The following is a 16,246-nucleotide window of genomic DNA, read 5'->3' as shown; positions in this document are numbered from 1 at the left end:
CTTAAATTAAATGTCCAACACTTCTGGCTCATAAATAACTGCGGGAAACACAGAGTTAACCAATAACTTTATTTTCTTTTCCAGAGGAAAATACAAGAACAGTCTTGAAAAGTTTGAGGCACTTTGATGAATGATAAACGTGAAGGCAGGATTAAACGTTAAAATCCATTTTAAAAGCACAACATAAGGATCTGTAGTTTCTTTGCTAAAGGTGGGTTCTCTATTGTAACCTATGTAAAGCATGCATCTCCTTTAGATAGCAAAAAGACGGTATAAATTAACAATTGATCTTGCTTTTAAAATGTGATTTTTTGTGTGTGTGTGGGGGGGGGGGGGGGGTCATGCAGTGACTGAAAACGAATGGTTTTGTTAGGAGAGCATTCAGGAATGTAATGATTCTTTCTCAAAATATGTCACATGTAATCTGGTTCCAGCAACACTCATTCATACTATATACATAGTATCAAAGTCAAACCCATTCATATTATACCCTTCTTTCCAAAAACAATCAGCAGTCATCCCTCCCAAGAATTCGGCTAATAAATCCAGCTTGGCAGCAGTCAATGAATTGCTCGTAACACTCTTGGTTTCTGTTTAGTCAAGTTAGAGACAACCAACTAGTTGCATGTTAAAGCACAAAATAACGCTGGGAGATAACAAAGACAATTCTAGACAGTTTTCTCCGCTATGTTCTGTAATCCTTAAAATATTCTGATTGTTGTCCAAAGTAGCGCAGGTCTTCAAGTGCAGTCCTTAATACAGAACTGTTAAAATAGAAAATATTTTAGATCCAGACAGAAGTTTTTCCATTTTTTACAATGGTGGCTGCTTTCTCCGTGGCTGACTTGGGCCTCGCACCTTGCTTCTCCTGAACCGTGTTGACACGATTTTGCTCCGCCATGTTCACCCCGGACACGGGGCTGCTGGTTCTGGAGGTCTGCTGGTGATTTTTCGTTTGATATGTCTGAAAGGCCATGTCCAGCTGTTCCTGGGCCACCCGCAAGTGGCGGTGAAGGCTCGCCAGGTCGGAGGGGATATTCTCGTCTGGACTGGTGCACTGCTGCTCCTGGGCCACGTTGGCCATGTTCTGCTCGTGGGTGGTGATGAGACTGTTGGGCATCCTGCTGGACTTGTCTGTCTTCATCACAAGGTTGTATCCGGGAGGGGAGGCGGGGATGTTGCGGGAGAAGGGGTAGCCGAAACTCCGCCGACCCCGGTTCCTCTTGAGGCGCAGGGTGTCTCGAAAAGTGCCGATTCCCAGGTGAAGCATCTCGCAAACGTTCAAGATGAGGCAGAGGCAGCTTACGACATACATGATGAGAAGGAAGATTGTTTTCTCAGTGGGCCTGGAGACAAAGCAGTCCACTCGGTGCGGACAGGGGATCCGGTTGCACACAAAGGAAGGTCTAACTTGAAAGCCATACAGGAGGTACTGTCCCGCAAGGAAAGCAATCTCAAAGACGGCTCGTGACAAGAGCTGAAGAACATAGATCCGCATCAGCCCCTCTTGAAGGATTCTTCGGCGACCGTCGTGCTTCGGCTGCTCTTTCGCCAGCTCGGTTTTGGACTCGGGACCCTCCAGCGTGTCTTCGTAGATCATCGGCTCCGCGTCGTCATCTTCCCCCTCCAAGACGTCCTCCAGATGGTGACTTCCCCGCCATCTCGAGTGAGCCGGCGGCTTTTTGCGGATCCTGTGACCCCTTCGCCGCTCCAGCTCGGAGGAGCGAGCGATCTTGTGGATCGCGTAGCCCATGTACATGATGGAGGGTGTGGAGATCATGATGATCTGGAAGACCCAGAAGCGCACATGGGAGAGCGGCGCAAAGGCATCGTAGCACACGTTGTCACAACCCGGCTGCTTGGTGTTGCAGGTGAACTTGGTCTGCTCGTCCGAGTAGATGGACTCCCCCCCGACGGCCGTGAGCACGATGCGGAAGATGATGAGCACGGTCAGCCACACTTTGCCCACAAAGGTGGAGTGGTTGTGGATCTCTTCGAGCAGACGCGTGAGAAAGCTCCAACTCATGTTGCCCTTGCTACCTTTTCAACCAGAGTCTGTGGCGAGAAGAGAAAAACAGAACTAATTAAATGTAGGAACTTGAGATCTTTTGCTTGCCTGGTAACGTGGTCATTTTCATTGGTAGCGTGCTACTTTTTGAGCAGTGGAGAAAAAATATTTGGCCTTCTTTCTCTTCACAGTCTCTTTGACGCGACGATGAGTTCTCTGAGTTCACGGCGCCCCGTGCTCCCCGGCGTGGGATGTGCCATCTCCCCTGCCATCTGAGGGAACAGGAGAGGCTCTGGCGTGACCCAACAGACACCCCCTTATGATCCAGCACTGCCGACACTGGGGAAGCCTTTGGCCTCGTGGAGACAGATGGCATCAATGGTGGGTAAGTGTGCCTCAGGATGGCATGACATGCGGGGCCGCCTCGCCATGAATACTTCCATACAAATTTCAACTTTAAAGTGACTACGATGCGCTTGAGGTCAGCTGATGTCATCCAAAACCGCGCAAGGAGAGCTTTGAGTCATTTAAACAGACTTTTAGTCTTCTACATTCTTCTAAAATGAACACAATGTGTTATTTTTCAAAAACAGTACTGTGACAAATATTCAAAATATTTTAGTATTTGACAGAAATTGTTGTACTTAAAATGTTGGGGTCCTCAACATTTTTTTCAAGGTCAACGTGAACAGTAGTAGACCTCTGTAATATTGTTTGCAGATGATAAAGTACATAAATAAATAACTAATCATTCAAAAAGGTTTTAATGATAATCTAATAAAATACAAATTAGATTTGAAAAATATATTAATTTTTTTTAAACAATATAACATTCGCCGTTCATATGGATTTTCTAAATCTATAGAACCTACTGAGTGATATGTGTCAAAAATTAAGGCATTTAAATTTGGCATCCCCCATGTTCGAAATGACGAAACCAAATTTTAGGTCACAGTGTGATGCAGTGCGGTTCAGCGCCATTGCAAATAACAGCCAAGCTAAAGAATTGTCATATGAACTCCTTTTTTGTTTGTTTTATTGGATCTCCATAGATGTGTAAATACTCTTATTAATTTATACAAACAGAGTTGCTCCATCAGAGCACAGATACAAAACATTCAGTAGATAACAGGACATTCAGGAGATAACAGAACAAATGTCTGCCTTATGTATGTTGTTCCTTCTTTTCCCCTCCCTATTCCTCTCTACCTTATTCCTGCTTGTGGACACTAAAGCCTTCTGATCGTAACTATGACGTTGTTTCATCTGCTGAAGTGCATTGTGTACTTGAAACAACCCAAGGTCTTGCAAATAAAGAACCAACTATAACTCCACATCTTTGTTTTCCGACGGACATCTTGAACGAAATGCAACAATGTATACGTATGTCAATTTATGTGACTACAGTAATTTATGCGATTTTTACAAAGAGATCTGCTAAAAACCAAAAACCCACCTGGAGAAGTGGCAAATGCATTTCCCGTCCTAAAGATCCCCCTTTAGGTCTCCTGCCCAATCCAGGGCGTAGAACACCACCTCCATCCTAAAGTCCCAGACCACTTCAAAACCCTCCAAAAACACGTAAGACTTTCTTTTTGGATCAGTTTTCCTTCCTCACATTCTTGCCGGTGTCTGGATTCTGTTACACCGGCTTTCTGAGCATGTCGGAAGTCTTCCTAATAAAAAGGAAGAACAATGGGAAAAAAAAATCCTCCTCTGGCAGAAGACCCTCATTCAAGAGTTGAGATGTAAGAATATGGTAGTGCAAAATGATATGAACACCGACGTGAGGGAGCGTGTTCATTCCCACACACTTGGCGCTCATGTGCAACATTTGTAACACAGACCATGAGGGTTCCTCACGTTTTCTCTCCTCTCTCTCACTCGCTCGCTCTCTCTGTATATATACACCTCGCTCTTTCGCTCTCTCGCCATCTCTCTCCTTATAGCTTAAGCTACACACACACCTGTGCAATCTGACCAGGCTCAATAAGAGTCGTGTTGCCTTTACCTTAAAATGCTGCCAGCTTTTAATTGAAATTAAAATGAAGCTTTTACAAAACAAGATTGTTAAAGTATTACAAGAGTAAAGGTATATTTACTTGAGGGGGGAAAAAAAATCGCAATATTGCAAGAATGGATTTGTGTTTATTTAACAGAAAATTGAAAATTAGGATTTGGACAACTGAGGTCACTAAGGGCTGAGTTTTCGGGCCGAAGCGTAGCGCCGTGCCTGAAACAGAAAAAAATAGACACGTCTCAGATTTTAGAGACATGAGAGGCTTGAGTGCAGATCCGCTCAGTCACGTCGTAATGATAATATTTACATCTTCCATCTTGGAGCATGGACAAGCTTGCTGTCATATTCGGGAAGGGATCCGTCAAAAGTCAAATTGACAGATGGCGGTTTTGTATCCAGCTTGTATCTGGTCATCGTCACAGTGGCCATATAATGCTTAAAACTAAATTGATTGGGAGGCAGAAAAATACTTCACTAGATGCCATCAAAACAGGATAATACTTTTATTGCTTTAGCCGGATGACAAAAACAGCGGACCGAGTTTTCCGCAAATAACCTCTGAAGAAAAAAAAAAAAAAAAGTGACTTTAGGAATCTGCACCACCCGCAGATTGTAACATCACATCAGCGTGATTGTCTCAGATTTGTCAGTGGAGAAGAGGATCTTAGTGCTGTCTGAGTAGTTTCCAGTCCAAAGAAAAGCCACGCGGGCCTGCGGGACCCGTGGCCTCGCAGGCTGCCCTCTCCGTGTGACGAAGGAGATGTGGCGTAGCTAGCACCCCCGGTAAGAAGACGGGCCACGCTGCTGGAGTGAGCAGTGGTGATTTTGACATGTGCAATCCCGCGGGGACAAATAAGCACGTGGTTGGCTAATCTTTCTCCCTCCCTTCAACTTTCAACACTTTTCTCCCTGCTGCTTCTTCCAAAAATCTTCGCCTCGTCCAAACGACGCAGATGGCTGATAAGTGAACATTGCGAGGCAGTCAAAGTCAACGTCGCTTTGAGTGAGTGTTCCTCGACAGTAAGTGGAAGTGGCTGCCCGTGACGGACGATTAACACTCGCAGGTCGCAGTGATTTAATGAAACACGATACTGACACCAACATCCTCGCTTGAAATAGAGCACATACGGGAGGCGTTAAACCTTTTGTTTCACCATGCACTGATCAGAAAAATGAACATTTTTTGCCATTGGCATTTTGGAAAGCCAATTTGATGTCATGACTAAAATAAGAGAAGAGGAAATAAAACGATTTGAATGAAAATGCACACCTGACACTGCGATAATCAAACATCGCTGAGTCAGAACGACCAGATGTGTTTGATGTTTGATGATCATCGGTCGTTAAATGAAAACCACTCTGACATGATCAACCAAAACTCACCTTTTTTTTTTTTTTTTAAACCAGAAAATTCCAAATAATCTATCTCATATTGAATCTCTTCAGTGCAAATGTACCTAATTGAACGGCCAGTCATCGAACCAGTTTCTCTGTCTCCAAACACTCCAAAAGTCAAAGTGGCTCCAAGCCCAACTAGCAGCAGATTCGGAGCAATGACAACAGAGACGCTCACCCTGTTGTCCTTTGATAATTCGGGCTAGTCTAGCTTTGGGACAGCGTGCTTCATGTTGATAACTATTGATTGAAGCGCCCGCAGCTTTTCTCCTGTAAGACATGCGTTGACATTGCTCGCCATCCAAGGTCTGGCTGGCAACGTGCTGCACCCAAACGGCACTCTTGAATATTCATAAGGTTATATTTGGGGGGGGGGGGGCGTGGAAAGCAAATGTCGCTATTATATGTTGTCACCCAAACATATTGTGTAAAAATGTGCAATTACAATTTTCTTTCAAGAAAAAGTAGAATGAGTGAAGGGTCTTAAAATTAAGTGAATAAAGTCAAATATATTGTTGTAAAAAAAGTTGTAAAATTATTTGGATAACTTTGGAATAAGAATAATTTTTTAATAGGACCCCCCTAGGAGACAGGCCTCGGCATTGTTGTTTTTCAAGCGTGCTTCACCTTTAAGAGGTCAGTGTGAGCTGTGAGCGTTGGCAGCGTAGCCCAACGAAGATGTCGACAACTCTCCTTGGCCGCCGCCAATGTCATCACGTCTTTTTTTTTTAAGCCACACGGCTGCGCTGAGCAGAGTTGATGCGAGCAGACTGCGGGGCTGTGGAGGTCTGCGTTTATGTAACGGATCGAGCTGCCCCCATGTGACTCGGAAATGCCCCCCCCCCTCCTCGGAGAAGAGTGACACAAGACACCAGAACATGCAACTGCTCCCGCGCCGCCTGTGCTGTGTGGCACTATCATTAAAATGTTTGGGTGGGAGGGGCGCCGTTGAGAGATGGGAGAAGGGGTGTCGAGGGTGTGGGGGGGGGGGGTGTATCCCATAGGCTGCCTGAGAGTGGTGGCAGTCCTATCTCATTTGTTCATCTGGCTCCTCGTTTTCTCAGCCGAGCCTATCCTACCCGCGGGCCCAGCGCGTCCCGTGCCAGTTTGACTAAGGCCCGGCTCCACTGAAGCGACGGAGATGAAAAGAGCCTTGAGGTGGGCGCCAGCAAACTTGCGCTGCGTCTCGCGCACATGAGCCCGGGCTGCTGGCTTCATGCGTGAGCGTGTCGCTGTTCTAACATCTCCCACCCAAATAGACAACGGGAGTCACCGTGCCCAGTCAGCGTACAACCTGCTGGCATATCTGACAATTTAGTCGCCACTTGTACAAGGCAGCACAGTGCTTTTTTTTTTTTTTCCACGTCACTTTAAATTCTTTTAAATTCATATTTTGCCGTTTTTAATCCACGTCAGATTTTCATCTTTCTGTGGCTAATGATGTTTTCCCATCAGGGCACTAAAATCCAACTTCCCATCCAAAGGAAGGCAAGAACAAAGCTTTGCCTGCAGAGCATCGTAAAGGGGGGGCGGCCTTCATCTTTGACATTATCTTGTCTTAACCAGCCGTGTCATAGGGTGCGAGCAAGGGCACGCCCGGGGGAACGGCAGACCTCGTCAGGGTCATTTGCAGTAGCAGAGAAATGTTAACTGCATCTTGCTCCTCTTCCTCCTGCTTCTTCTTTCGATGCCTCAGTCCAACTCAGTGAACTACCAACAGTGCAGGGGGCGCCACGGGGAATCTCCCACACTCGCTCGCTGGCACTTTATTCACGCAACGACAGCTCCTACTATGTGCACATTATATCGGTTTCTTGTTAGCAGATGATGCATGACTCAGCTTTTGAAGGCCGTGATAAGCGTGTCTGAGGTTAATCATTGACATGAGGTCAAGGTCAGACGGTGAGCGCACAAAGGGTTAAGGACTGGTTTTGAAAAAAAGCTCAATTTTATGACGAACTCGAAGGGAGTTGCTTCTTTTTTGTTCCTGTCATTGCAACTTGTGGCCACGAGATAGGAAGCTCCTCCTCCATAGATTACAGAAGTTTGTTTTTCCTGACGTGAGAAGACTGTTCTAAAGAATATATTTGTACTGTATTATGAGAGTTTTTAAAAATAGGACTCTTCAAATTTATTGAAAAATATTTGAATGAAAAATATTTGTCAAACCGATATTTTAAATTAACAAATGGATCAACCTGATGCCTAAAAATCATATTTATTGAGGGACTTTAGGGACAAGATGAAAAAAGGACACCCTTTTATAATTTTTTTCTTTGTTAATGGTTAAACATTCAGCGAGTCTGGTTGACCTGTAAAAGTTTTTGGTGTACCAAAACAAACAACCCGAGAACATTTTTGAGTGTACAAAAGTACAAACATAAACAGGAGGGTTAACCATTTTTTGTCCCTTCGAGGGATCTTTGACTGGATAAATGGGACCATGACCTATCATGTGGCCTGCTGCGCCGTGGTGGGATGACAAACAGTCCAGGTGCAACGACCTCAGCGAGTATGTAAACAAACGGACATCACACTGTGAGAATGCAAACAAGTACCTCAGCAGATTCTTTGTCGTGTCAAAAGCCTGATCAAGGGCCCTTGCAGTTCTGCGTGAAAGTTAAATATGACGCAACAATTGGGTCACAGATTTTACGTAGCAATCACTGATCTTTCCAAATATCATCACACACACACACAAACGGTCCGAATTCGTATTACGAGCAAGCTACTCCAAAAGTGCCTTTCTTACCTGTCCACTTGGATAGAGCGGCGATCTTTTGTACGTTTTATGGATGAGCATGCTGAGCGAGTGTCCAGAGGCATTGTCGCGCTGCGCTCGCACACGACAACAGCAAGTGAGACAATGGCTCATTTCTCATCAAAAGCGATCCCCACCAAGTACAGGCAGCGCTCTCAGGAGAGCAGAGCTGGCCTCCGTCAAGGCCTCCATTGTTTGCCCGCCACTCTGACACTTTCTTTAGTAATCATTTTCACTACAGCTCCATTCATGTTTTTTTTTGTAAGTCTGTCGGCAGGATGGAGGCGAAAAGGCAGCCACCAGATTGGACGGGCTCTCGCCGTCCAAAATCCATTCATTCAACTTACGCAATAGCACAAAATATTTTTGCAGCTAATGTTAAAGCAGTGCTGCCTTGTTGCTATTTGTTGCGAATGCTTCTTTGGCAGTTTTCCAAAGGTTATTCCCAAAGGCATTTTTTCCTCAGCTGGGTGCAGAGGACTTTTTTTTTTTTTTTCTTTTGTTGACACAAATCTAGCCGGACTCCTCTTTTTGTCAAACACTGTGTCAAAACAAAAGCCGTGCTTCTTCTTTGACTTTATGTGTCACTTCTTTCTGATGCTGAGGCGTCACGTCCAGCTATGAAATGTAGCCATCAAACTTCAATGACAAAAACTTTGTACAGTGCATGTTGGTGAAATATCTTTTGCAGTAAATTTTAAGTGCAAACCCTGCCGGGCTTTTTGTAAACAAACATGGAATGACAATGGAGACTAAGTAGGTGCATGTTGTATTTTAATGCTATAGATTACATCAAGGGTAACATTTATTTTATGACTTAAGAATGTCGTGCCCAGTTTGATGACGCTGGAACTGTTGGGTTCATTCAGTGGATATCACAAAAGATTGGCCAGCTTCTTGGAACAAATGTATTGTACAATGTATGAAAGTGTCGATGCCAAAGTCCAGTTGCGTACGCCGATTACAGTCGATGAAAAGTCAAATACGACAGGAAACAACTTTATGAACCCTCACGCCTCTCAAATTGGATAACCGATGAAGTCAATGAATAAGTCAATAAACCACTTCCTTAAATGACGCAGCAACTGATTGACGAGTCGCTAATCACAGCGTCAAAGGGCTGTAGTTAGTGAATTAGCGGCTGGTTTATTTCTATACTTGTGTGCCAGTTACAAATGCTAACGTGATACTGAAAACATGGACTGTACAGTAAAGAAATATTTTATGATGGAGACACAGACGGGTACTACTTGTGCATTGCGTTCGATTTCTGCCCTTGCAATTATCACACAATCATTAACCATTCTGATGAAACACAAACACACAGTATTTTTTTTCATACTTTATTTTATGAGGAAGGTTTAGGCTGAACACATCGTGTTGATCTGAGACTAAAACACAAACCAAGTGAAAAAAAAGTATGAGACTACATACCAATTCTGTGTCAAATTGACAGCAGTTACATCTATACATAATTACAACTGCTTTATTGATTATTTTAATAAATACATTCTTCCATCATCATTTTAAACTTAATCCTGAGGCTAACCCGCCAAGTATGTCAAGCGGTCCGACTAAAGGTTTGTGCAAACCAGATTGAGCATGCAAAAAGATGATCTACTAATTTGGCACACCCACGATTGCATCTGACAAATGGAGAAAACGGTTTAAACTGTGCAATCGACTGAAAGCAAAGTGATTGGTTTTGTGACGCAATATGCTAATTCATCAGACTGAGACAAATTGTGGTGGCTGATTTTTCTTCTTTACATGCTGTGTCTAAAGCCAGGTGCCCACTTTTTGGGATGGTGGTAGATCAGGCCGACTTGATTGCATCTTTAATATCTGAGTCTGTATCGGAAGGGAACTTCTCTGTCGGGGTGCATGGTTCCAAATCCCCAACGCCGGACGTCTATTTCGGGGACCTCCGTTTTGGGATCCAAAAGCTCAAACTCAAAGTAGACCAGCATGAGGAAGATGAACTGCTTGAGCTCGTTATTGGCAAAGAAGCGGCCGGGGCAGATTGACACGCCGGCGCCCCAGGGCATGGTGTAGTATTTCACCTTCTTGCCGTCTTTGTAAAACTCCGTCTTCTTGTTCCCGTCGGGATTGAGGAAGCGGTCGTACTTGAAGGTCAGCGGGTCAGGGTGGACGCCCGGGTCCGTGTGCACGCAAGTGTATGGGAAGGTCGCCACCCTGTCCCCCTTGCGGATGAGGAACTCCCGGCCGTCTGCCATCTTCAGCGACATGTCCTGGAGCACGCCCCTGACGAGAAGGGGCGCGGCGCGGAGTCTTAGGGTCTCCTCTACGACGCTGTCCATGACGGTGGTCTTCAACAGCATCTCATACGTCACGTTCAGTAACGGCCCGCCGCGCTTCACTTCCTGGCCCGACTCACGAACGATCCGGTCCACCTCGGCTGTGACGGCCGCCATGGCGTCCGGGTTCTTCATGATGTACATCAGCAGCCAGAAAGCAGATGGGCCCGTGTTGCTCTGCGAGGCCCACAGGAGGAGTAACATGTACCTGTCGATCATGGCCTTGTCCATGCCCATCTCCTCCCGCACCTGCTGCATTTCCCACACCCAACCGCTGGTGTTGTCTTTAGTCTTCACCTTGTGCACCGCCAAAGTATCCCAGAAGTATTCCAGGAGCCCTCGCGCTTCCAGTTTCTTCTTGGGAGGCAGGATACCGTACGTGAGGTTGGGGAAGAGCTGATCGTACGCACGGAACTTGTAGAACAAGGCCTCCGATTCCACCCTGTCCTTCTCTTTGGCCTTTTCCAAGCCGTCCTCGGACTTGGGGGACACGTTGCCATACAGGGCCAGGTAGCCCGCCCTGAACACAATATTGTAGCAGTACATGAAAAGGCCATCCTCTGTCCAGGCACGCTGCTCTTTGCCGAGGTCGTGCAGCATCAGGTCCTGAAGGTTGTTCGTCATGGCCTGTGTGAGGACCTCCAACCCGTCCCCCTTCAGATACTTGTTGCTGGATTGCTGCAGGTGATGATGCTCACTGTGAGGTGACCAGTAGCCGAAGACCCTGTGCACCAGTTGCTTGGCGTACTTGTTGAAGTCCAGCTTCTCCCGGCTCTCCTTGACGAACGGTCCGAAGGACAAGGGGTCCTGCAGGAAGGTGACATAGAAGCCGCTCAGCTGGACGGTGAAGACCTCGCCATGCTTTTCCTGCATCCTCCGCAGGAACTTAAACATGTTCCTGCGGAACTCCAAGACGTGGCCCAGCCAAGGGAGCAGACCCTTGTCCAGAGGGGGCTCTCCTGGCCTCTGCCGTCTGAACATCCCAAGAAGATACAATCCTCCCATCAGTGCCGTGAAGAGCGCAACAAGTATCGGCAGCACCGGCCCACCCATGACTGATCCCTCTGACAGAACAAGTATGCTTTGGAAAGAAGATGCACGGCCAGAATATAAACGCTGTTTTGGCCCCTCCCATAGTTTTCAGTTTTAATATAATAATAACATATTGACCTGGCTGTGACTTGAGGGACAAGAAGAGTGGTTGTGGTAGGGATCAAATGTTTTTTTAATGTGTTCTGTTTTTGTAATGGTTAAACGTGCAGCGGGTCTTGTTGACCTGTAAAGGTTTTTGGTGTACCAAAAAATGACCCGTGAACATTTATGGTGTACAAAAGTAAAAACATAAACAGGAGGATTAACCATTTTTCGTCTCTTCAAGGGATCTTTAACCGGATAAATGGGACCCTGTTCTATCATGTGGCCTGCTGCGCCGTGGTGGGATGACAAACAGTCCAGGTGCAACGACCCCAGCGAGTATGTAAACAAACGGACATCACACTGCGAGAATGCAAACAAGTACCACAGCAGATTCTTTGATGTCTCAAAAGCCTGATCAAGGGCCCTTGCAGTGCTACGCTAAAGCTAAATGTGACGCAACAATTGGATCGCAGATTTTACGTAGCAATCACTGATCCTTCCAAAATATTAGCACACACACCGTCCGAATACCTGTCACGAGTAAATGACTCCAAAACAGAGGCATTGTCGCGCTACGCTCGCACAAGACAACAGCAAGTGAGACAATGGCTCATTTCTCATCAAAAGCGATCCCCACCAAGTACAGGCAGCGCTCTCAGGAGAGCGTTAAGGCCGCCATTGTTCGCCCGCCGATGATGACTTTCTTTAGTAAACATTTTCACTCCAGCTCCATTCATGTTTTTTTTTGTAAGTCTGTCAGCAGGGTGGGGGCGAAAAGGCAGCCACCTGATTGGATGGGCTCTCGCCGTCCAAAATCCATTCATTCAGCTTACACAATAGCACAAAACATTTTTGCAGCTAATGTTAAAGTAATGCTGGCTTGTTGCGAATGCTTCTTTGGCAGTTTTCCAAAGGTTATTCCCAAAGGCATTTTTTCCTCAGCTGGGCGCAGAGGACTTTTTTTTTTTTTTTTTCTTTTGTTGACACAAATCTAGCCGGACTCCCCTTTTTGTCAATCACTGTGTCAAAACAAAAGCCGTGCTTCTTCTTTGACTTTATGTGTCACTTCTTTCTGATGCTGAGGCGTCACGTCCAGCTATGAAATGTAGCCGTCAAACTTCAATGACAAAAACTTTGTACGGTGCATATTGGCGAAATAATTTTTGCAGTAAATATTAAGTGCAAACCGCTTTTTGTAAACAAACATGGAATGACAATGGAGACTAAGTAGATGCATGTTGTATTTTAATGCTTTAGATTACATCAAGGGTAAAATGTATTTTATGACTTAAGAATGTCGTGCCCAGTTTGATGACGCTGGAACTGTTGGGTTCATTCAGTGGATAGCACAAAAGATTGGCCAGCTTCTTGGAACAAATGTATTGTACAATGTGCGAAAATGTCGATGCCAAAGTCCAGTTACGTGCGCCGATTACGGTCGATGATAAGTTCAAATACGACAGGAAACAAATAAATTTCACTGCCTCACAAATTGGCTAACCGATGATGTCATGTCGACCGGTAGTTTGAAGTCGATGAATAAGTCAATAAACCTCCTTAAATGACGCAGCAACATTTCTGATCAGCATTTCAAAAATAACCAAAGCAGCCAGTAACACAGTTTTTTTGTGACAGAGGCCTGACTTGTATGCATCTCTCTGTGTGGACATCCCGCATTAGTGACTGACTACAAACAATGTTGTGTGTTTACATCAGCCGATCGATCAATAGAGAAGGTTACTCCAGAGCAACTAGACATGACTGGGTGAAACGTTGCGGTACCACTGTATTGAAAAAAACACACTTATTTTTTATTCAGATTTAGGCACACCAAGGGAGATTTATTTTTCTTCCAAGATGGAACCTTGAGCACAGTTTGGCGGAGGAACAAAACACTTGGAATGTTCCCGATGTGTACAGCGGGCAGACTTTAATGTGAATTGCATGTGAACGTTTCTCTCCAAGGCCGTAACTTTGGAACTTTTATAAGATTGGACATGGTTTACTCCTTTTTTATTGGGACATTTTGAACCCCAAAATTCCACTTGCTATTGCTTATATAAATGTGAAATGACTCAGCAAAGTCAGTGACCGTTTTATTTGGGAGAGACGAAGTAGAACGTACAGAAGCTAACTATTACTTTGCATCTGGGAATATTTTTGGGAATCGGCCAGATGGAAACAATTTTATGCATCGCTTCGATATCTGCCCTTGCAATTATCATACGATCATTAACCATTGTGATGAAACACAAGCACACAGTATTTTTTTTCCACACTTTATTTTATGAGGTAAGTTGATGCAACACATCCTGTTGATCCGAGACTAAAACACAAACCAAGTGAAACAAAAAGTATGCTGGACTACATACTAAAGTGTCAACATTCCATTTACACATAATTACAACTGCTTTTATTGATTTATTTTTTTAATGAATAGAATCTTCCAAAATCATTTAAACTCAATCCCGAGGCAAATCCGCCAAGCATGTTAAGCGGTCCCACATTTTGCAAGTTGTGCACAGCTGTTCTTCATCACAAAGTGCGTTACCTTCTGAGAGAGCTCTACTCCTTTCCAGACTTTAATTTTCATTCTACGTGACCTTCATTTGAAACAAAAGTATTTAAAATATATCCATCACTTCAAGCCGTTGAAATATTTACAAGCAGATATATATTAGTTTCCCAACAAATGTATCAGAACGTTACTCAAAGCAATCTCGATACTTTTGTTGAGCACTACATAAAAATGATGAAAATAATGATTTAGTATACAACATTGCCTACGTAGAGTGTTCTCATCGGAAAACTCTTTCCAAGCAGGTGCCCGCTTTTTGGGATTGTTCCCTTTTAAATAGTCTATATTTTGCTCCATGGTTAGTCCATCTTTAATATCTGAGTCTGTATCGGAAGGGAACTTCTTTGTCGGGCTGCATGGTTCCAAAGCCCCATCGCCGGACATCGACTTTGGGGACCTCTGTGTTGGGATCCAGAAGCTCAAACTCAAAGTAGACCAGCATGAGGAAGATGAACTGCTTTAGCTCATTAGTGGCGAAGAAGCGGCCGGGGCAGATTGACACCCCGGCTCCCCAGGGCATGGTGTAGTACTTCACCTTCTTGCCGTCTTTGTAAAACTCCGTCTTCTTGCTCCCGTCGGGGTTGAGGAAGCGGTCGTACTTGAAGGACATCGGGTCGGGGTGGATGCCCGGGTCCATTTGCACGCCAGTGTAAGGGAAGACTGCCATCCTGTCCCCCTTGCGGATGAGGAACTCTTGGCCGTCTGCCATCTTCAGCGTCATGTCCTGGAGCACGGCCCTGGTGAGAAGGGGTGCAGCGCACAGTCTTAGGGTCTCTTCCACAGCGCTGTCCATGATGGTGGTCTTCATCAGCATCTCTCGCGTCACGTTCAGTAATGGCTCGCCGCGCTTCACTTCCTGGCCCGACTCACGGACAATCTGGTCCACCTCGGCCTTGATGGCCGCCATGGCGTCTGGGTTCTTCATAATGTAGAGCAGTAGCCAGAAAGCAGATGGGCCCGTGTTGCCCTGCGAGGCCCACAGGAGGAGAAACATGTACCTGTCGATCATGGCCTCGTCCATGCCCATCTCCTCGCGCACCTGCTGCATTTCCCACACCCAACCGCTGATGTTGTCTTTGCTCTTGACCTTGCGCACCGCCAGAGCATCCCAAAAGTAGTCCATGAGCCTTCGCAGTTCCAGCCTCCTCTTGGGAGCCAGGACACCATACGCCAGGTTCGGGAAGAGCTGATCGTACTTACGGAACTTGTAGAACAAGGCCTCCGACTCCACCCTGTCCTTCTCTTTGGCCTTCTCCGAGCCGTCCTCGGATTTGGGGGACACGTTGCCATACAGGGACAGGTAGCCCGCCCTGAACACGATATTGTAGCAGTACATGAAAAGGCCGTCCTCTGTCCAGGCACGCTGCTCTTTGCCGAGGTCGTGCAGCATCAGGTTCTGAAGGTTGCTCGTCATGGACTGTGTAAGGATCTCCAACCCGTCCCCCTTCAGGTACTTGTTACTGGATTGCTGCAGGTGATGATGCTCGCTGTGGGGTGACCAGTAGCCAAAGACCCTGTTCACCAGGTGCTTGGCGAACATGTTGAAGTCCAGCTTCTCCCGGCTCTCCTTGACAAACGGACCGAAGGACAAGGGGTCCTGCAGGAAAGTGATGTAGAAGCCCCCCAGCTGGATGGTGAACACGTCGCCATGCTTCTCCTGCATCCTCTGCAGGAACTTTGCCGTGTCCCTGCGGAACTCCAGGACGTGGCCCAGCCAAGGGAGGAGACCCTTGTCCAGAGGGGGCTCTCCGGGCCTCCGCCGTCTGAACACCCCAAGAAGATACAATCCTCCCATCAGTGCCGTGAAGAGCGCAACAAGTATCGGCAGCACCGGCCCACCCATGACTGATCCCTCTGACTGAACAAGTATGCTTTGGAAAGAAGGTCCACGGTCAGAGTATAAATGCTGTTTTGGCCCCTCCCATAGTTTTCAGTTTTCCTGGAACTCAGCTGGCTTCTATTTTTTAAATTTACAAGCACCACATATGCTCTTAATTTGACTCCATGAGGCAGTCTTCATTTCTAGCTG

General features: G+C 45.9%; 3 protein-coding genes and 1 long non-coding RNA gene across 4 annotated transcripts; 1 reads left to right on the top strand and 3 right to left on the bottom strand.

The window, feature by feature from the left end:
* Positions 1–50: 50 nt before the first annotated feature.
* gjc2 (gap junction protein gamma 2) lies at positions 51–8,713 on the bottom strand. The gene is made up of 2 exons (XM_037275638.1): positions 8,176–8,713; positions 51–2,055 (listed from the first exon to the last, which is right to left on the bottom strand). The coding sequence occupies exon 2, from the start codon at positions 2,024–2,026 to the stop codon at positions 785–787; it is 1,242 nt and encodes a 413-aa protein (XP_037131533.1). The 5' UTR covers positions 2,027–2,055; positions 8,176–8,713; the 3' UTR covers positions 51–784.
* Positions 6,502–12,266, top strand: LOC119136859. Its single transcript, XR_005100817.1, has 3 exons — positions 6,502–6,581; positions 7,841–7,935; positions 11,881–12,266. It is a non-coding gene; the product is annotated as an uncharacterized LOC119136859 (long non-coding RNA).
* LOC119136854 (5-beta-cholestane-3-alpha,7-alpha-diol 12-alpha-hydroxylase-like) lies at positions 9,622–11,600 on the bottom strand. The gene has a single exon (XM_037275635.1). The coding sequence runs from the start codon at positions 11,553–11,555 to the stop codon at positions 10,023–10,025; it is 1,533 nt and encodes a 510-aa protein (XP_037131530.1). The 5' UTR covers positions 11,556–11,600; the 3' UTR covers positions 9,622–10,022.
* A 1,638-nt stretch (positions 12,267–13,904) lies between the features above and the next one.
* On the bottom strand, positions 13,905–16,219 carry LOC119137361 (5-beta-cholestane-3-alpha,7-alpha-diol 12-alpha-hydroxylase-like). Its single transcript, XM_037276618.1, has one exon. The coding sequence runs from the start codon at positions 16,058–16,060 to the stop codon at positions 14,528–14,530; it is 1,533 nt and encodes a 510-aa protein (XP_037132513.1). The 5' UTR covers positions 16,061–16,219; the 3' UTR covers positions 13,905–14,527.
* Positions 16,220–16,246: the final 27 nt, after the last annotated feature.

This window comes from Syngnathus acus, chromosome 17, assembly GCF_901709675.1.
Source record: "Syngnathus acus chromosome 17, fSynAcu1.2, whole genome shotgun sequence".
Taxonomy (NCBI): domain Eukaryota; kingdom Metazoa; phylum Chordata; class Actinopteri; order Syngnathiformes; family Syngnathidae; genus Syngnathus; species Syngnathus acus.
Note: the sequence above shows the minus strand (reverse complement) of the source record. Positions and strands in the feature narration are given on the sequence as shown.